Here is a 21,375-nt window from a genome sequence, read left to right on the forward strand (position 1 = left end):
TGGGCCATGGCTGGCTGCCTCCATGTGCGTGCGTGCCAAGCGGCGCACGACAACGATCTGACATGAATCGCTCTTCGGGCGAACGACACACAGTAGAGCCCCCAGGGCGCTCTGACCGCTCGCATGTTCCGCGTCCCCGTTTTGTCTCCCCCCGCCCGCGCGCTAAAATCATCGATCTCGCCGTCGCGCCTCTCCCGATCGATCGATCGATCGATCGGTTGGTCTGTAGCACTCCGTCTCGAACAGTGCGTGTAGCCGGCGGCGGCCACCACCACAAACACCACCAACCGGGCGCGCGAGCGATCGTGCAGCCGGCGTGCGCGCGAGAGCGGCATGCATGTGGAGAGATTCTCGGTGGCGCGAGGGGGGGGGGGGGGGGGGGGCGAAGGGCTCTGAAAGCTACGGCGCACATGGTGGCCAGGCCGTGCGTTTCCCCGGCTCCGGCGCGGCGCGGACACGAGATTTGGTGGTCAAAACCCCGGAACATGTTGATTGGCAGCATCGAAATTTCTAATCCATCCTGTCCTTCCATGCATCCATCTACTACCCCGGCCCTCTTCGGTGACACTTGTCTCGTTTCACACGCGGCTGAGAACTGGGACGGGGGAAAAAAAGAGAATGTACCGCAATTTGCCTTGTTAATTAGTGGGGTAGTACGTTACCGACCGGCGTCGTTTGCCTGGTCCCCGCGACTGTGCTAACGTGGTGCTAACTGCTAACAAGCGGCAGCATGTCGGAGTGACTGACTGGGTGGTTCGTACCCTTAATCTGCCATGACCTGACAAACAACACGACGGTAGAATCGCAGCTACGAGAAGGCACAGCACGAAAGTTTCCCAAGGCTTTTAGCTTCTTTCGCAACATCCAGTGTGAGTGTCGGCGCGTCTCTTTTAACATACATACATGCATATATACATGAATACATCCAACCGTGCATGCAGATACGTACATACACGTGGCGTGAATGAGCAGGATCTCTTAATTTACCCGTGCCGCTGCTGCCGTTATTGCCTGCGTGTGCCCAACGCCGACGGTTGCAACTGCGATTCCAGATTTCCAGTAGGGGAGTGGTGTGGAGTGAGTGGCTTGGAGCGATGCCATGGCGGATGGATTGGGGGACCAGCCGCCGTCGAATGCATAGTCGATCGCGTCGGCTCCTTTTGGGTCTTGGGCGGCCGGCCGGGCTTGGCCCTACTACCGTTTTGGGGTGCTCCCATGTGAAGCGAGTAATTGAGCAAGAGGACAAGTGGAGAGATTTGGTTTGCTGCCACGATGTGACGCCTTTGCTTTAGCCACCTCTCCTCACTGCCGGCGGCATGGAATGGGGTTTCTTTGAGGTCCTATTCTGTATCTAAATTTATTAGCACACATATAAATCTAGACAAGGTTAGAAAGTTTTATAACATGAAACGGAAAGAATACATAGTTTGTTGTTATTGACAAGTGAAATCTATATATTAGTCATCATGTTAGATGAAAGTTACGTCAGGGATCCTGCTAGAGGAAAGTTACTCGGCGGAATCCATTTATAAGTAGAGATGAGAGAACTGCACTATGCGACTGCTCCCAAAAGACTGGCTTTAAAAAGCAAAATCCAATATAATGTGCAGACTTGGTCAGTGAGTGTTTGGTTGTAATAATCATTAGGTATCTCAAGTTCCATGCATAACAGGGACACATTTTAAAAGTTTCCTAACACTTTCAACCCTACTAAATTTTAGCTGAAAAACAAATCAAACATACTCTAGCCTCGCTAGTCACTACTCTACCAAATTTGGTAGTTTAGAACGCTCTCATTCGTAAAATAGAGTACATTTTGGAAAACTACAAATTTTAATTAAACTATTATAAAACTATAGATTTAAAACAATATATCATGAAACAATAGATTTAACCTTCAGATTATTACAAAATTATATATTTATGGTGAAATATCACAAAGCTATATTTAGTAATGAAATTATTCTAAATCTACAAATTTTAGAGTTTAGATCCTAGTTGGGGTAATTTATGGTGGGATTCAGACATACATAGCTACACTGGTGATAATTTGTTAAGCATTAGGATGCCTAGTACTAGTTTCTTACTGATATAGAGAATATATAAATCATGATTAGTGTCTTCATTAGGATTGATCTATCAGAAATTTTGCATGTCACGATGGTTTGTGTGGCAAACTGGCACAAATTTCATAGAGTAAATTCTAGCAAGAGTATGTAGCTATGATCAGGATTTAGTTTACCGGTGGTAACCATCACGGTTACTGGGGTAACCGGTTAAACCGCCACAGCGTGGTAGCGGTTACCAGTAATTTGATTCGAATAAAATTCAGTAAAATTCAAAATTTTTGAAACAAATTGTGGAAATAAACCTAAAAAATCCTAGTAATAAATATAGAGTTGTAGAGCAGTTCGGTGATGAAATTTTGTGAAAATAACGTTTATATGATCAAAATATAAGGCAAAACCGATTAAAAATTAATACAAGGTACATGAATGACACGGTTCATTCGAGCCCTAATTCAAAAAATCGTATTGATTATATCAAATCCATTTGATATCAAAACACCACATATATAATCTATGGATGAGATAATACAACACTATATAGCCTACACACGGTAAGAATATATGTGAGAAAAAAGGGGATCCTTTGTTCAGTGAAACCGTACTAAAAAACTCTTGTGCAAAAGCTACGTGTTATAGCGAATTTCAATTGTGTTGCATATTTATTGTTCAATTAGAAATTATCATTTATAATTATTTGAATGTCAATTAGCAAAGCTCATGCTGAATGTTTGTATTTACCAACTAATATATCATACATGTACCAAATATATCATACTATTTATTTCATATTTTTCTGTAACTTTTTTAACTTTTAAGGATTTTTCATTTATATTTTTTTGGACCAAATAGGCCACAATTTTGAGCCTAAACCGCACGATAATTCCCTAATTCCCAAGAAAACCACAAAGAAGCTAGGAGGACCGTGAAGTTTGAATTCAAATTTTTAGGAGACAGATATCACAGTTTTCACGCGATAACCACACTACCAGCTACTACTAGAAACGACTCCAATAATGGTTTCATAAACCTTGGTTATGATACTCGATAATGATCGAGACTCTAGCTAGGCTAACATGGTCAAACTTCCCAACCAAAAACGTGGCAGGTTGTAGCATCCAACGGGGTGCAACAATACAGTAGTTCCACTTACTTTCATGCGAAGGTTGAGTGTAAGGCAAATGCAATTGGCAATAGAAACTCGCCCCAGTTGCTTGGTATTCCATGACGAATAGATGGAAGCAAAATGCCAGTGAAGATCATTCCGGTGAAAATTAATTAATTCAATAGAGTGAAAACTGAAAAACAGTGCAATCAGAACTATTAAAAATTTCAACCGAACAAGGCTGACAATAATATCCGTTCAAGATCATAGCCTCTATGTGCAGTATTACTTGAAACACACAGCTCCTGCACTTCTCGAGTAAAAAGGTTACTACCTTATGTACTCAGAACATAGAAGTCTTAAAAGGTTCTATACATAACTGATGCTGATGGTTGCTTCTGGATCACAATGTATAAACAATGCACATAAGCAAATCATAGTTCATCATAAATGGGAGGAGCAGGAGCAGGAGGTGCAACAGCAGGGGCAGGCCCATGCTGGAATTTTGCGATAACGTCTTCAGCTGATATTGAGCCTGATCTGATGGCATCAGCCAGCTTCCTTTGCAATGTCAAAAGGCCAATACGTCGTGAGACAACATATAGAACCGCCAAGGAGAAAATGATAAACCCAATGGTAAGGATGATCCTGGTAAACAGAGCACATTAGTTTGCACAGGCAGAAACTTGTCTGGCAGATAAGAAATTGAATTAGTAAAACAAGGTGATTGGTAGATCAATGAGCATTTGTTTTCCACATGATAGAACTATTAAGAATGAGTAACGCAACATAAATGCGCAGGGTCTCATTGTATTTTGTGTACTCCTTCAAACAAACATAATTATGAGAATATGCATCCTGGCCACATCAAAACACTACAGGGAATGTGAAAGTCAGCTATTTGCTGGGATACATGCCAATTCACATTTTGCAGCAGAATCAGTCTGATAAGAACAAAAAACTGGATGATCCTAGGAAAGAATCTTCAAATATGTTTTTCTTCATTACTAAGCCAGAATAATCTGCAACAAGGTGAGAAGTTCATCCAGCGCATGGAAAAAAAAGGTGCTCTCGATAGACCTGATTCTTCAAAGACTGATTGCTAACTATGATTTGAACATGGCTTCTAGAGAGAACTTTTTAGAAAGGCATTTGTCATTGTTCCTTTCATGCAAATTGTTAATCTTCTTAAGTTATTTGGTTCAAAGCTTTGTTGTTATTTGCAAGTCGAATTGCACTGTACGTGGCAAACGTTTCTGTCGGATTGATATTAACATCACACGCACCAAAACAAGATAACTATTGTCGGATTAGATATGAACTGTGTGCACTGTCCATGACTGTTCAAAAGGAGTATAAAAACTAATGATCCTGTTAAATGGAAGTTGCCTATTGGCAAAATTTTCATAGACAGACTAATGATAACATTCCTTTTCATGTTGAACAAGAGTCAGCTTTACAAAAGGTTAGCGATAAAGCTAGGGTAAAAATTTGAACATACAGGCCACATCCAAATATAAATGTTGATAGTTAACGCATGGGTTATGTGAAGATGTGTTTTTGCGATCTTTGTTGAATGGAAAACAGATTTTGACTACATAGCCACATGTGCACACCATGCATCTCAGAGTAAGCCATATGAAAGATTGATGGAAGCTACTTACCTATCAAGAACATCTTGCCGTTGCATTGTAGATAGCAAACCACGGGTACGCATCAGCAAAGAGCGGTGTCCTTGATATTCACCTTCAGCCTTCCGGAGGACACTGGTTGATTCATCTGCATATTTTTGAAGTTAGCTTACAACTTTGCCTTAATAGTTCCAAAAATGCAGTACTCCAGCAGAAAAGGAATAAATAGTTCTTGAAGCAAAGTTCACTTGGTCTTTTATAATAACTCAGCTATGAGTAATAAAAATAGGGTAATTTAATCTTGTTAAAGAGACATTTTCACAACATGGAATTAATCTTTCCATGACAGGTCTAAGAAAATCCAGAAAAGAATAAAACTACAAGTGAGCCTCTTGCATAAAGATTTAGTTAGGAGAGAAGAGCCAGGGGCTTTTCATGGTGTCACATGACACCAATAAAATTTTACAAACTACACTATTAATTGATGTGTCATATTGATTTTACATGTATTGATCCTATCAAGTGATAGAGATGAAACCGATGAATTTTTAGCCTAGAGGACACATGGAACCTACCAAATGTTGCCAAGGTATTTGCACTTCTTTCCACTTCCTGTATACATGTATAACACTCAGGTTGGAATTTTAAGAGCAGGAAGTTATCAGCATATGATACATCAATTGAACATAGGTGTGCTAACCTGAACCATCAATTGGCGAGATCGGCGGAGGCTCTCAGTTATACTTTCTGCAGCAGACGTCATCCCAGCCTTTGTCCTAAATCATTATGTAGGTTAGTGTTTAGTTGTTTGCTCTCCAAAATAAAATGTAGTGTCATTTTAACAGTACGACTCATGCCCATATTAATACAAAACAAATACATTCACTAACTTTTTTGAGTACAGATTATAGAAAGAATTAAAATTCACAAGCCACTTTGTGACTTCTCACACAAGCTATATTCACAATGAACAACCATGTAAACTGAACAAACCATCAAATACTCAGAGCAGCCACTCAAATATTCCAAATACAGAGTTAAAGGAAACCTGGAGACAACTAACTTACTGTAGATTACGCCTTCGGACGGTAGATTCTTCTCCACCCCCTAAAAGAAGCTCCCTCTAGAGAAAGAGCAATTAGAAAGTGAGAGCACGATAAATGGCAAAGAAGCATACATCACCCATGCAATTAACAATCAAACTAACATATCACTCTTAAAAGAATCACACACTTCTTCTTGAGCAGCTTTTTTAATGTTTGTATTAGCTTGTAGGTTTGCATTCCTCAGCCTTGTGCGTAGCCTGTGAACAGAAAATAAATGATAGTAAAAACAAACAAACTAGGGAAGATTACACAAGAGGGAAGGGGGACTAGAGAACACTTTACTTCTGATACTGTTCCTTCCATGACTGCAAGGTTGCTTGGCCAGACTGCACTTCTTCAAAAGTGGGTAATTGCTCTGCCAGAGGATCAAGCCTGCACTGTAGTGAGTTGAGCAATTGCAGCGCATCCTGCGCAGAACCGTTCAACCTAGGAAGGGAACTTGCTTCCTCTGTCCCCTTTCCCATCTTCCCACATGATTCAATTGCAGCAATGCACCCTTCAAGCTGCACAACAGTTTGACTCCATTCCTCCTTCAGGTTCTCAACAGCTTGTGTGACCTTGTCCATCATATTATCTGAATGGACCATTACAGAAAGTCACTGAGTAAGACAAGACTTGTTACAGAAATGGTGAAGAAGCGGGCTAGGTCTAGTACAAATCTAGAAAAAAAAACAACAAAGAAGCTATTCTACTTGTGCTTGAACCCTTTGACAAAAAAATTGCAAAATACAGAAGCCGGTACAGTAATGAAAAATATAAACTGAGGATCAAACAGTCAGTACTCTCCTTGGTCTTAAATTTACTTTCACAAGCAAACCGATCAATCAAAGCCTCATTAAGTATCCCCTTAAGCCAACAAAATGAAAGACAATTTTACCTGCTGAGACAGAAGCTAAGAGTTGCATATGAAAACCAATCAAACTTTCCAAAAAAAAGTATGGAAAATACAATCATACCTAAGGAAATATATACCAGAATTGTATATCAAATCCAATTTTACTTTTAAAATCTATTGTATATAAATTGCAATTATATTTAAGGAATCAAAAGTTAACAGTTCAATACCAAACCCAATTATACTTTTATGTATTTAGCCCCACGCAAAGTTGTGCAGGACAATCCATTGGTTTAACATTTAAGTACCAAGTTGTTCACATTCACAAATCACAACCATAATTGATTCTACAGGCTATAATTTACACCACAAATTAAAACAATACACAAGTCACAAATTGGCAAATACTTATTACACAATGAGACAAAAATTAATTAGTTATCTGTCGGCTCCGATCAGTGAATGAGGTGAATGGAAGGGGAGAGAGCAGGAAAGGGCTAGGCGAGTGCGCGGCGGCCGCCAGCCGGCACCCTATGCCTGCGGGCTGGGGGGCTGGGGTTTAGGGCACTCCTGAATCCAGCCAGCCAGCGCACGGGCGCAACACTCTGGATGTACAGGGATGGGTCAAGGGCAGCTGGGGATGGAGACATGGAAGAGAGGACCTGTGGCTGAGGCAGCGACAGCGACAGAGACAGGCATAGAATGGCCAGCTGCCGGCGGTGCGCGTGAGTGCGAAGAGGATCAGAGATCTTGGCTTTGCAAAGGGCGGAGTCACAGAGAAATTTGGGATTATGCCATCCTCAAAATTGGGCTTCTATGGAACGCCAGTCCTCAAATGGGATTCGGTAAAATGTCACTCAAGCAATGGGTCTTCACTATAATGAAATTTCTTCTGTTTCTCCCAAATTAAAATCAGTTTGCTCCTTGTCTTCTCACTTAAATTGATGATACTACTCTGGTATAGAATCTGGATCGATCTAACCAGGTCAAGTCAGGTCTGCTCTGCATTCTTTTGTCGCTGCCAACTTGACCCACTGCCACCTCCCAGTCCACGCCACGTACCTAGAGCCATTGTCACCCCCAGTCAAATCTAGCTGGACTCTACACATCTTGCCGGCATGAGCTCCTTGGTGGCCTCTGTCTTGTCCTCCAGAATCAGAAGCTTCTCTGCCGGAGCAAGATGGTGCATGGAATGTCGCAATGCGCTAGCGCCCTATCTCGGTTGGGTAAGCTGAGGTGGTGCCCAGTGTGTTAGTTATGTGTATCAGTGAGATTTTGAGCAATGGCAGCAACATGTATGAATTATTTGTGTATATTGGTCAGTGGCAGCTGCCTGTAAAAAACATGCATCAGTGAGATTTGGAATGCCAGCTGTTGTGTTTGGAATGGCAAGTTGATGTGATTTGAATGGAAGTTTGATTGGATCTGATCATGCAGTTCAAAATGCGCGTCACTAATTTGATCCGTGTTTGATAATTGAGCTCAAGATGACACTGCTTATTTTTCAAAATGACCTTGTGAATGGATGCTTCCATCCCACCAATAAAATAACAGATCAAGATGTAAAGGCATCCATGATCCATCCATTTCAAATCATAGTTTGCACTTTGCCCTAAGTGAAATACATTTCTAGTTAGCTGGTTTAGTACATATATGTATCTCTTTGGTGCGATGCGAACTAGTAGAAAATCAATAATGAATTTAGAAGAAGTTGTGGCACTTTAGCAAAGAACATCAATTATGTTACTATTTGCATCCGTATTCATCTTTCAGTAACGTGTACTGACTTCAGCTTTCAGAACTGAGAAGCTGGTACATTTGCAATTGCAATTGCAATTAATCTCATCATGTGCAAATCAAGAGGCATCTCAAAATAACTACACCGCTGGGTTCAAATCCGGTAATTGATTGGGGGTATGGAGAATTGGGAGATTGGACTTACCTCTAACAATTTGATTCAATTGAATTGCAGCACATGCCCCTAGGTGCTGCAGGCACTGCCAGAAGCAGCGCGCGAGGTCGGCCGACCGGCAGGCGGTCGAGGTGAAGGCAGGTCCAGCGGGGGCGACAAGCGGGCGCCAGCTATCGGGCAGGGGTGACGCACTGACGGGTCACACGTGGCGCCCGGCAGCCAACAGGCCACGGCGGGGCAGTGGGGCGGGGGAGAGCGATGGCCAACGGGACCGGCGGCGGCGGAGCGACGAGTGTCTGCGGGCTCGACAGGGCGGCAGAGGTACGGCCGATGCCCGACAGGCTTCTGACAGCGGCTTCATGCTCGTGCGTCGGTGAGAAGGGACGAGGCTGGAGACAGAGGGGAACTAGGGTTATTGGACCTTTTTGGGCTCTTGAACCTGCATAATGAGGAGGTGGGTGGAGCGAGCCGACCTGCCAGGCTTTTTTGTTGGGCTTCTCTTCGTGAATATATTTGTTTTTTTAAGGTGAATAGTCAATACGGTCCATGAAGTTTCGCTATGGGTTCAATTCAGTCTCTGACTTTCAAATCGGTCAAACATGTCATTGAAATTTACCATTTAGCTTAATATGGTCCTTGGACCCACCAAAAACATGCCAAAAACATCATGTGGATGTGCCTCATCATCCTTGTATGTGGATGTACCGCAACATGCCCACATGACACTTTTGGTGGGTCTAAGAACTTATTTAAAATGGGTTAAACAAAATGGTAAATTTTAAGGACTTATTTAATCAATTTAAAATATCAAGGATTAAATTGACCTCGAAAACAAACTCTAGAGATCATATTGCTTATTCACCCTTACCTTTTTTTGTTAGCAATGTTGGATATTCATTTGAATACCCTTGAAACATGGTGGACCCATCCCTGGGTTTTGTTGGGGGGCAATAGTGGATGGGGTAGGTGGTGAGGCTTGGGGAAGGCAACGGTTTCAGAGGAGCAAGGTTTACTTCCTTGACGTCAATGGTCATTGCTGGGGTTTGCCTATGAAGGTGTCAACGGCTCATCGGTGTCACAGTTAGGGGAGGTGGCGGACAGTTGATCTGGGAGTGGGGCACAGGCGTTGGCGTTGGCGTTGCCGCTGCCGCTAGAGCACGAGGAAGGACGCTGGCAAACATGGGATAGCGACTCATGGCAACCTAGCTTGTGCTGAGACAAGAGAAGAGGGAGCATGCATGTGATGGCATCTGAACCTTCAAGAGCAGGCGTGGAGCATTTCGGGTGTTTTTAGTTGCTACCCTACAGGGGAATTGCATGGTTAAAAGTAGGGGTCTGGCTTGGGGAGTCAGCTGGGTAGGGACTGGTGGCAACAAGATAGGGGAGTTAGGTCCTGCATAGTTTTGGACCTAGTGTGCTGGGGCCTATACTGCCAGGGTAGTTGGGCTTTTTGACTAATTTGGTTTTCTCAGTTAACCAAGGATAATAATTGAATTCATTGAATTAATTTTGGTTAGTAAGAAACCTGACAGAAAAAAAACAGTTCATCTGCTTTTGGTTTAGATTTTGTTATTGTTATTTTTGGCAACCCCTATTGATAGGTCATTTTTTGTCAGTCAAATTGAGAAAAAAGAGTCAAAATGTTTTAATTGGGGAGGAAGAGAACAATGGTACTTGCACGTAGACCCGTTGATGAATGGCATTATAATGAACCTTTTTATACGATGCTATTTAAGCGAAACCCACTTCGAAAATTGCATATGATCCCACATTTATGGCATTATAACGGTAGGTTTTCAATACCAACACTAATAACAGTAATGCCACAATAAACTCAAATGGATTTGAAAACTAATTTATTTATTTATAAAACTTTGCTTGGGTTTATTACGGTTTAACACGGTTACTGTATGGCAATGACGCTTATTGCAAGGTATGGTAACCCAGCCTCCGACGATAAGGGAACCATGTCTGGCAGACAATGTTGTCTTTCAATGGGTCGAGCACCTTACCTAGGCTCAAGCTTGACATAAGATCTAGTAGAATATGTGCTGTTGGGTTATCTAATCCAATTAAAATTGATCTTAGTCTAACATTGATCACCTCTGCTGATGCGGATAAATTGGTTCACTGACCTGCTTGAGAAGCCATAAAATTCGAATTGATCTTCCTGTTACTCTGTTCTTTCTTTCCTCCTCTATTTTTTTCTGCTGTATAGTAGTCGTAGCAGTATGGTGTAGTCTTGTGTATGGGTGTCAACGGCCTCGAGATTACCTCATGGCTCCCTTCTAGCGAGCAAAGTGATCGAGAAATTAGGGTTTCTTTTGTTTGTATGATGGATTTGGGTATCACCTCCTCCACTGTTAGGGTTGGCAACGGGCGGTCGGGGCTGGGTTGGACAAGAACGGCCCCGGCCCCGCCAGGTCGCCGGCCCCGAACGGGCCCGTCGCCCCGCAAAAACAGTACAGAGAGAGGAGTGGGCTGCAACCGAGGAACTCACCGTCGCCGCCGGAGGAGGACAACGAAGCCGCGCTGCCAGGTAGCCGCCCCGGGTCGCCCCACCGCCGGCCGCCCCGCCGCCGGTCGCCCCGGACGCCCCACCACCGCGCCCACTGTCGGCCGCGCCGCCCCGCCGCGCCCGTCGCGCCGCCGCCGCCGCCTGCTCCAGCGAATGAGGAAGGGGGTGACCGGGAGAGAGGGTGAGAGGGAGAGAGAGAGAAAGTAATGTTAGACTATTCGGGTTTGGTATACGATTAAATGGGCTTTTTAGCCATATTGGCCTTTAATTTTCCAGTTTTTAAAGTTTAGTATACCTGGTTCCGACGAGTATAAACCATACCTCGGCTCTTATCCGTGGGGAAATTGTCATCCCTGTTTGTCTGTATTTATAACACTATTAGGAACCCGGTTTTTATCTCCTAATAGCTAGACAGTTTAGATTCTACCTATCCTCGAAACAAACTCCTCCTTATATCTTTTGTTTTTTTTCTTATTAGAGAAGAACATGATAAAGTCAAGGTCACGGTGGATTTAATTTCTTTATCCTGACATCTCCATCTCAATTTTTTGTTTTTGGTGTCAAAGCCGAAAAATCAACCAGCATGTGTGCACTTTGAGCTTTTAAGTGGGCTCGGCTAAAGCTCAACTACCAGGTTTGGCTCATAAGTGATATAACATTATTTAAAGATAATATACTGATAAAATTAGTTATTTCTAGTTAGTTGACCGCATTAACAAACTTGGAGAAAAATGAATGATACTAAATAAATGATGTCAAACACATGCTAAATCATGGTGCCGATACATACAAATGGTATGTTTGATATACTAGTTTATTAAATAAATAACAATATATATAATGCCAGATACATTTGGAGCTCGAGTTTGGCTCAACAAAGTTCACGAGCTTTGGCACAACCCGTGCTCGGCTCATTTCGAAATCGAAATAATCTCGCAAAAACCTTAAGATTTTTATAGCACTAAGCATCCTCCGTGGCTCCTCGATGCCAAGGGCTCTTAGACAATCAACGATGGGAAAGCCAGTTAGGGATAGGAGCAGATTCATTCGACAATATTAAACCCATTCTAAACAAGAAATTGTCTGCCCGTTTCAACCCAATTAGACCCTTTCTTCTCAATAAGCCCAACCCGATGCAACCAATAAACACTACTCCCTCCGTCCCAAACAGCAAGGGATTTTAACTTTCTGTTTATAATCTTTAATTACTCGTCGTATTAAAAAAATTAAAAGTATTATTTATTTTGTTTCTTATTTTCTTTATTATTAAAAGTAGTTTAGTATTACTTATAAATTTTTATATTTGCACTAAATTTTTGAATAAGACGAATGATCAAAAATTACAAATGAATAGTCAAAATTCTCTATATTATGAGACAGAGGGAGTAGTAGAAACTATTCCTACTCACCTTTCAACCCGTCCCTTTGGCAGCCCTAGCTACAGAGTTTCTCTTCCTAAATCAATCAAAATTTCTACTACTATTGTCCAATCTGTATTCTGCACTGTCTTTGTGCCGCCGTTTGGTTCTTTTCTTATTTTTAGCCTCTTCACTAATCGAGCCATAAACAGAGTTTACCGTACCTACCCGCTCTTGAAACGAGCTAATAAATATGTTATCGTCTTATTTGACATGCCCTAGGAAAAATTACAACCCAAGATGTGTATAATTATGGTGGGGAGCGAAAGGGAATGTAGTGTGGGTGATTGTTTGGTTTTTCATAAAAATCCAAACGGTATATTTGTAAGCGAAAAATAATTTATGAATAAACTTTTATATACATATTCTTAGCAATATAAAAGTAAATAGAAAAATAAACTTCATTGAAAAAAACATCAAAATCAACTCTAAATTTAAGGTTGATAATTCAAATTTTGCCTTATAAACATAAGCAAAAACTAAAAAAAAGTGGTAGTGTTTACGGTGATCTAAGATAGCACACTGAGGTCTTGAGTTCAATTTTTCATATGAGCTAATTTCAAATTTAGTTGTTTGGATGTATCCTTCCCTAAAAGAATTATGGTGGGGATGTGAAATTTACATAGTAAGATTTGACTGTAAATGTCATAAAAGTGTAAGCATTTATTTTTGCACTTATGCTTATAAGCTTAAAATATAAATCTGGAGTTGATATTGGGTTTTTATCGTAATTTATTTTCGTCTTTTCTTTTAGGATCACTAAGAACATGTGTATACAAGTTTTACCCATAATTTAATTCTAACCATTAGTAAGTTTTTTTTGCTTATAATTAATTTTAATGAAACGATTGACCATCCACCCTATTCTCTCTTGATGCACAAAGCGCACAACCACCGACTATAAAAGACAAAGAAAGGAAATAATAAGTTGGTTAAAAGAATTCTCCCTTGACCTATATAGCCTATACAATTGTATAGACTCTTACGACACATACTTAATAAAATACTATCATTCTTAATTATATACGTCTATTGTAACACTATTTGTTAATATATTAAAAGTATGATAGTTTATGGATGAAAATGTGGCATAATAAATATCGCTCGTAATAAAAAAAAATTGTTCAATGTCTAATAACCCATCACCCATCTCGAGTACCACACCTAATCTTACCGAGTGTTATCGAATTCCACATTTAGTCATCTCAAAAACAACCTTAAAAAGTATAAAAATCTACCACACCCAAATGGCAAGCACTTTATTACGAGTCGTACCGTCCGCATAACGCGGCGCGCTGCTCTGTGGCGTGTGTGCTAGCGCCGTGTGCATTATACATGGTTCATACGATACTGTCGTACGCATAGCCGTTTTTCCTTTATTACCATTAAGAAATTCCAAACCTTTGACTATGTATGTAAATCAGCATGCGGATAGAATAGTAACAAGGGCTAGCCGGAACTGTCGGATTCTTTGGTATGCAATCGCAAGAAAGCAACAGATTAGAGTGGGCCGCATGCAGTGCTAACCAGCGGAAAGCATGGCAGCCACATACAAGCACTGGATAGCTCACGGACGCATGCCTATTCTATTGCTCCACTGCCACTATCTTTAGTAGCGCCGTGTTGGGCTCACATTTATAACATCCTCATCTCTCCATTTGGATTTTCGCGATCGACCTCGACCGCATGCCTGCCCACTGCTCAAATAAAGCGTCGTCAGACGACCGGGTGCGATCATGGCGATGGTCGCAGAGAACCATCAGCCACCGGCGCAGTCGCTGCGGCTGGTCCTGGCGCCGCCGCCGCCTCCTCCTCCTCCTCCCCTGCCGCTGGCGTACAAGCACCATTGCAAGGTGTGCAAGAAGGGGTTCATGTGCGGCCGCGCGCTGGGTGGCCACATGAGGGCGCACGGCATCGTCGACGACGACGACGGGGCTAGCCGTGACGACACGATTGATGATGATGACTTGCAGTCGTCTCCATATGATGGTGGTGGCGGTGAGCCATCGGAGATGATGACCGGGAGCCCCACGACAGCGACAACGACGACTAGACATATGTACGCTTTACGGACCAATCCTGGGCGACTGAGAAACTGCAGGGTATGCGAAAACTGCGGGAAGGAATTCAACTCATGGAAGATGTTGCTAGATCATGGTAGGTGCAGCTTCGTTGAGGAAGATCATCTCGATGGCTTGCCCCATTCATCGGCATACCATGACTGCGGCGATGATGGGGAGGACGATGGTGAGGATATAGGTTTAGCCCCAGAGTGGTCTAAAGGAAAGCGCTCCCGACGTGCTAAAGTGATGAGTGTTGGGACTGGCTCTGTGTCTGAAGTACAGCCATCGGCCCCGTCGACAGAAGAGGAAGATCTTGCCAACTTTCTAGTGATGCTCTCCTCATCATCATCGTCACGTGCTACGCAGCCCATTGTCGTAGATACGGACCAAGAGTCTTGTGCGTCAGCTAACAAGGCAGAGGAGAGAAGCATGATTTTGGTGCCACAACCAATCTCAATAGCCGCACCTGTGATGGCTCAAATGACGGTGATCGCTCCACAAGTGGTGCCACATCACGTTCCAACCGTGCCACGCGGTATGTTTGAGTGCAAGGCCTGCAAGAAAGTATTTTCATCGCACCAAGCGCTCGGTGGTCACCGTGCTAGCCACAAGAAGGTAAAAGGTTGTTTCGCCGCCAAGCTCGAGAGCAATCGTAATGAGAATCAGCAGCAACAACAGCACGTCGCAGCTGCTCCTCAAGAGAATAACAAGGCTACTACCTCCCATGCCATCCCAGAAATCGGTACGGACGCAAGCATGTTAAGTCCCAATGTCGATGCTGATATCAAGGGGAAGAGTGCTGGCATAGACGAAGTTGTCATTGCCACCCCTGTGTCGGATATGGCCATGACGATGGCGGTCGACAACCTTGCACCAGCATTAGGCCCGGCCACCGTCTCTCCATTTAAGAAAAAAGGGAAGGTGCATGAGTGTTCAATCTGTCACCGGGTGTTCACGTCAGGGCAAGCCCTTGGTGGCCACAAGCGATGCCACTGGCTCACGTCGAGCTCGACAGACCCACTCACGAAGCTCCAGCCCATTGCCCAAGACCATGCCATGGTGGCCGCCATGTGTCACCAGCTCACCCTTGGCCGCCCAATATTCGATGCTTGCGACCAGCGCATCCTAGATCTCAACATACCCACAAATCCGTTGACTGAGGCCAGGCAGCAACAGGCTGCAGGGCTCAACGACGGCGCGCTATGTCTCAACGCCGCCGCCGCCGCGGCGTCGGTGTACTTGCAGTCGTGGACAGGTCACAGCAACGGGAGCCAGGTGAACAAAACTACCGTGACGAGCAGCCGCGTGAACGACGCAGCGGGTGACGTGGCCACAGAGGACGAAGCGGACAGCACGAGCGCCAAGAGAGCCAAGATCGGTGACCTCAAGGACATGAACGTGGCAGGGGAGTCGATGCCCTGGTTGCAGGTTGGCATTGGAATTTCGTCGGAGAGCAAAGAAAAGAGCACGCAGGAGTGATAGGGAGATGACAATGGTTTCACAACCGTGATCAACTGGTCATGCAGATTAACGAACGAAGAAACTAATTAATTACTTAATTAACTAGTGCTAATTCGATTGGTATATATATACTCTAGTGTACGTACTATATCAATTCTTTATATGATTGGGATATATATATGTATACATCCAATGTAATATATTAGCAGTATAGGGATCAATTATTGTGTTCCTATGGTATGAGGCAACATTTAGTGAACGTATTGTTAGGGGACTGTAAATTAATAGGCTAGCAAGCTTGATTCTAAAAGGTTTCCTTGCTGTACGATCCTTTTAGGAGCCTTGTGTCTAGTTTCCCCCTCATTTTCCTTAATGCTTTTGATGGAGTTTTTTTTTCCTATTTTGTAACTAACCGATTAATTAATTTGCTGCTTGCACTGTTTCAATGTTGGTTTTTTAACATCGTTGACATTTCAATATATGTTGTCTATTTATTTTTATTCAAAATTTTATGTAAATATACGAAATAATAAATCATGCCTAGAGTGTTTTAATAATAATTCAAATCATAATAAAATAATTAATAATTATATATATAGTTTTTGAATAAAACTAATGATCAAACAACTCAAAAGTCAACATCAAAATAGAAAACATGTCTTCGGTAATAAAATAAAAAATAAACATATATTAGTATGAGATATATCTCTATAAAACATACGATTTTACACAATATTTAAATTCACATGCTTTATGGGGTGATATTTCTCCGGTTAATCTCTCTTCATATTTTTTTTGTAAAATAATACTATTATTAGATAACATATAATAGATGAAATATATCCCGACGCTGGAGGAGCGAGCGGCAATGGTTGGGGGTTGGTCTTATGCATGGGTGTTCGTGGGCCTCTTCTACCAGCGAATAAATATAAATCGTACGGACACATTTTTATACATATTATTGATACATGGTCAGCTTACACCTATTCACCTAAGCTAACAAAGTTGATTGATGTGTATATGCATACTTAGTTGTATATCCATACTCGTGTTTATATGCATTTGGAGATATATGCACTCTCGTGTGTATATGCAGACTTTGATATATGTACGTGCTCTGGTGTATATGTGTGTCTTAATGCTCAGGTGTTAAAGAGTGTATTCGAGTGTATACATGTGACGAGTAAGTCACATTGTCCCCACACAATTGTTTTTTATATGCATCATGAACATGTACATGATATACATATTGCACAGATGCCTTCATGCAAGAGGAGCAAGAGCATTCGAAGCAAGACGAAACTTATCGGCCAAGACTCATGGGAATATTTTTGCTAGATGCTTGGGACCAGTACTCAAGCGCTAATGACAACTTGCAAAGTGGTCCGAAGACACTAGTAGATTACCTTAATACCCTTGTGTCTTATTAGTAATCGCTCCAGGGCATTCTTGTAACTGTAAAGGGGATTCTTGGCTATAAAAGCATGTATCCCTGTCTCGTAAAATTCAAGATTAACCATATAATACAATATGAGGATATTTGAGCATTTATATGTCTGAGTTCACCTTGAGTAGGCGAAGGTATTTACTCACGTCACATATTCACTCGTGTTCGTGAATTTGGGTCACAACACATATAAAATTTATACATAAAATATTGTACGTACAAATTTTATAGAGTAAATGTTATATATACAAACTTTATACACTAAGTATTATATGTATAGATTTTACACATAAAATATTATAGATATAAACTCCATACAATAAATATTATGCCTATAGAACTTATATATAAAATGTTATAATATAAACATCATACATAAAAATATACACATAATTTTATAAAAACAAACTTTATAAATTGAAATATTCAATACACAAATATATTAGATATAAATTTTTTTGTATTTAAATATTATATACACCATAAAGAACCACATACTCCCTCCATTTCATAACGTAAGTTGTTTGATTTTTTTGCTTGCAATGTTTGACTATCTGTCTTATTCAAAAAAATATGAAAATATCATTTATTTTGCTTGTAACTTACTTTATTATCAAACGAATTTTAAGCATGACTTATTATTTTTCTATATTTATACTAAATTTTTAAATAAGATGAATGGTCAAACGCCGTAATAAAAAAGTCAAACTCATTATGAAAACGGAGGTAGTATATGTTAAACCAAATCAAAAAATAAAAAACAAACCATCATGAAAATAAATACGTAATTTTAACTATTGGTTAGAATAATAAATAATATTATATATATATATATATATATTTTTATATTTCTTTAGGGTGATAAAGTAAAACTAATGAAAATGTGTTTTATTTATTTAACAATTAATATGTATTTAGTGCTCGTATTAATATATGTAATTTAATGTTCAATTTTTTACATGTGTATGTTTTTACATTGTTTGCTTATCTTTAGATTGTCTTTTATATATATATATATATATATATATATATATATATATATATATATATCAATTCAATAAAAATGTTTTGTATATAAGGCATAAATGTAAATTAAATGAAGTATAAGACAAAACCTAGATGCCCTTTTAGCCCAACGACTTTTGTATAATTTAAATTTTCTAGGACTATAGGTATTTATGTGTTGATTACTATAATTTTTTTATCATGTTAATGGTTACTATGCTAAATCAAGTTATTAAAAAAGACTAAAATAAAATCTTTTGATCTAACATTACTATTTACTAAACCATACATTATAATAAATAATTATATTTTGGAATATATTAAGTGCCCTAAAAATTAATACGATTTATATAAAAAAGATTGAACTACATGGAAATTATAAATTTTATTAAGATGCGTAATTTTTTAAACTAAAATTTATAATCCCAAACTTCCAAGGTATATAGCATAAAACTGTTAGTTGTAATTTAGGAGTATAGAATCGAATAAAAAATATTTTAGTAGAGTCATAGTCCATATGCCACGAGCAGATGGCAGATAGACCTAACAAATACTTATTTATTTCCGTGCTTGGTCAAACATGCAAGTTTTGGCGGGTGCATACTCACTTAGCAATGGAACATGCTACGTGAACAATCTCTCGGCCGAGATATGCCGCCGGTTTTCGTTATATAGAGATAGAGATGATGATGTTGTTGGCGGTGTCGATGAGCCATCGGAGACAATGACCGGGAGCCTCACAACAGCAATAACTAGACGTATGTACGCTCTACGGGCCAACCTTGGGTGGCTGAGAAACTGCAGAGTATGCGGGAACTGCGGGAAGGAGCTCACCTCATGGAATATGTTGTAGTGCAGCTTCGGTGAGGAAGATCATCTCGATGGCTTGCCCTATTTATCGTTGTACCATGACTGCGACGATGATAGAGAGGACGATGTGATGATCTAGTGTTAGCCACAGAGTGTTCTAAAGGGAAGCGCTCCCGACGTTCCAAATTGATGAGCGTTGGGACTGGCTTTGTGTCTGAAGTACAGCCATCGACCCCGTCAACAGAAGAGTGATGCTCTCCTCATCATCATCATCATCACATGCTACGCAGCCCATCGTCGTAGATACGGACCAAGAGTCTTATGCATCAGCTAACAAGGCAGAGGAGAGAAGCATGCTTTTGGTGCCACAACCAATCTTAATAGTCGCACCTGTGATGGCTCAAATGACGGTGATCGCTCCACAAGTGGTGCCACATCACGTATCAACTGTGCCACATGGTATGTTTGAGTGCAAGGCCTGCAAGAAATTATTTTCATCGCACCAAGCCCTCGGTGGTCACCGTGCTAGCCACAAGAAGGTAAAAGGTTGTTTCGGCGACAAGCTCAAGAGCAATCGTAATGAGAGTCAGCAGTAACAACAGCACATCGCACCAGCTCCTCAAGAGAATACTAAGGCTACCAACTCCCATGCTATCCCAGAAATCGGTTCTCGGTATCAATAGGACTTACGCCAAGGACTTATTTTTAAATATTTTCTTACGAATTAATCTTTTTTCTTGAATTTTTTTTACAAATAGACCTTCAACGTCGGAGACGTTGGCGCCGACCTTCTGTATGTCTTGGCTACTAGGAGAAAGGGTCTTGCTGCCAACAACCGTAGCGTCAAAACATTGGATCTCAGTACCGAGTTCATTGGCGCCCAGAAAAAGAGAGATGATTGAAGTTTTTTTAGAAATTCATTTATAAAAAATGTTGCACCGTCCATCCCCATATCTCCCACTCTCCACACACGTGGGAGGCCTAAAACGCAGCGGCCGCAGACAATCCCGCCAGCCCGTGGCATCCACACGCCTGCAGTTCATTTTGGAATACGTGTGCCCATACTAATTCTTTCATGGATGGCTTCCATCTAAGCAGCAATTATCACAAACCCTTGATAGCCAGAAGCACTAGCTGTTCGTGCCTGGAAGAGATAGAAAGGCCCAACGTTACACCTGCGTACCTTGACTTGCTCCAACCGCTACCATGCTACCGGCCGGCACATTTTGCTTGCCCATCTGATGCCACCACATTATACCCAAGTCGCAAACTCGCAGTGTGGAGGAAAAGGGGAGGGAGAACAGAGATAATGAAAATGGAGCAGATTATCCTTCTACTGCAACCAATGAAATTCTGAAACGGCAAGAAAAAAAAAGATAACATTTGTAAACAAAACTTTAGACTACATATACAACATTTGTAAAAAAAAATCTCCTTGATCCCACCCAACACAACGGGTTGTTTAGCCCTGCTAGTGTTGAGAGATCCGATATGTGTGCCTCCACCATCGTCCTTTTTCTCATCAACCTCCTTCCTCTAGTGTTTTTTCTGCACGTGTCACCTTCGCTTCTTGTGTCCCGACGTCACCATTTTCTAGTCTCTAGAGGCTCTAGTTATGGGATCGACTAACACCATTCATCATCTGCGACCACCTATCTACTCTAGTAAGGTATCCCCATATCATCCTCCTCCTCCGTCTCGAGTGACTCTAGCCGTTGAATCTACCACCATACCACTCGTCCAAGATTTCCTCATTGCCGCCGCCATCCACCACCTCGTTCATTCCCTAGCTTTTGTGACACCACTACTCATCGTTGCCTAGCTAGCCTCCCATCGTCACTTCTCACCGTTGAGTTGCCACCAGAACCTTTCTTTAAGCTAGAAAACTTGCGTCCTTTTTCCTTTTCTCCACCTCATCCCATCCCAACTCCAATCTCAAATTCTAATTGGTCAGATCTATCGTCGTCATGCCCTAGCTCGAGATCATCGAGGTCGCTA

General features: G+C 41.4%; 2 protein-coding genes across 4 annotated transcripts; one reads left to right on the top strand and one right to left on the bottom strand.

Moving 5' to 3' along the window:
• Positions 1-3,291: 3,291 nt before the first annotated feature.
• On the bottom strand, positions 3,292-11,237 carry LOC102719928. 3 transcript variants are annotated; one of them, XM_006647569.3, is made up of 9 exons: positions 11,156-11,237; positions 10,791-10,943; positions 6,191-6,482; positions 6,036-6,105; positions 5,870-5,925; positions 5,503-5,578; positions 5,378-5,414; positions 4,836-4,950; positions 3,401-3,819 (listed from the first exon to the last, which is right to left on the bottom strand). In XM_006647569.3, exons 2-9 carry the CDS (start codon positions 10,804-10,806, stop codon positions 3,606-3,608), a joined length of 876 nt encoding a protein of 291 aa, XP_006647632.1. In that variant the 5' UTR covers positions 10,807-10,943; positions 11,156-11,237; the 3' UTR covers positions 3,401-3,605. The 3 variants fall into 3 exon arrangements, with proteins under 3 accessions (XP_015688805.1, XP_006647632.1, XP_006647633.1); XM_006647570.3 differs by having other exon boundaries at positions 10,791-10,940; positions 11,156-11,178; XM_015833319.2 differs by lacking the exon at positions 10,791-10,943 and having other exon boundaries at positions 3,292-3,819; positions 11,156-11,227.
• A 3,036-nt stretch (positions 11,238-14,273) lies between these two features.
• On the top strand, positions 14,274-16,488 carry LOC102720401. Its single transcript, XM_040521130.1, has one exon. It carries the CDS (start codon positions 14,328-14,330, stop codon positions 16,131-16,133), a length of 1,806 nt encoding a protein of 601 aa, XP_040377064.1. The 5' UTR covers positions 14,274-14,327; the 3' UTR covers positions 16,134-16,488.
• The last annotated feature ends 4,887 nt before the right edge of the window (positions 16,489-21,375 follow it).

Source organism: Oryza brachyantha, chromosome 2, assembly GCF_000231095.2.
Source record: "Oryza brachyantha chromosome 2, ObraRS2, whole genome shotgun sequence".
In the NCBI taxonomy this organism is placed as follows: Eukaryota; Viridiplantae; Streptophyta; class Magnoliopsida; order Poales; family Poaceae; genus Oryza; species Oryza brachyantha.

Bases quoted from the DNA above. Each gene is read 5' to 3' on its own strand.
- LOC102719928 (XM_006647569.3), bottom strand. The intron at 6,106-6,190 runs GTAAAGTGTTCT...TTCTGTTCACAG, and splicing joins TGGAAGGAACAGTATCAGAA to GCTACGCACAAGGCTGAGGA. The intron at 4,951-5,377 runs GTAGGTTCCATG...AAAAATATGCAG, and splicing joins AAATACCTTGGCAACATTTG to ATGAATCAACCAGTGTCCTC.
- LOC102720401 (XM_040521130.1), top strand. From the start codon at position 14,328: ATGGCGATGGTCGCAGAGAACCATCAGCCACCGGCGCAGTCGCTGCGG.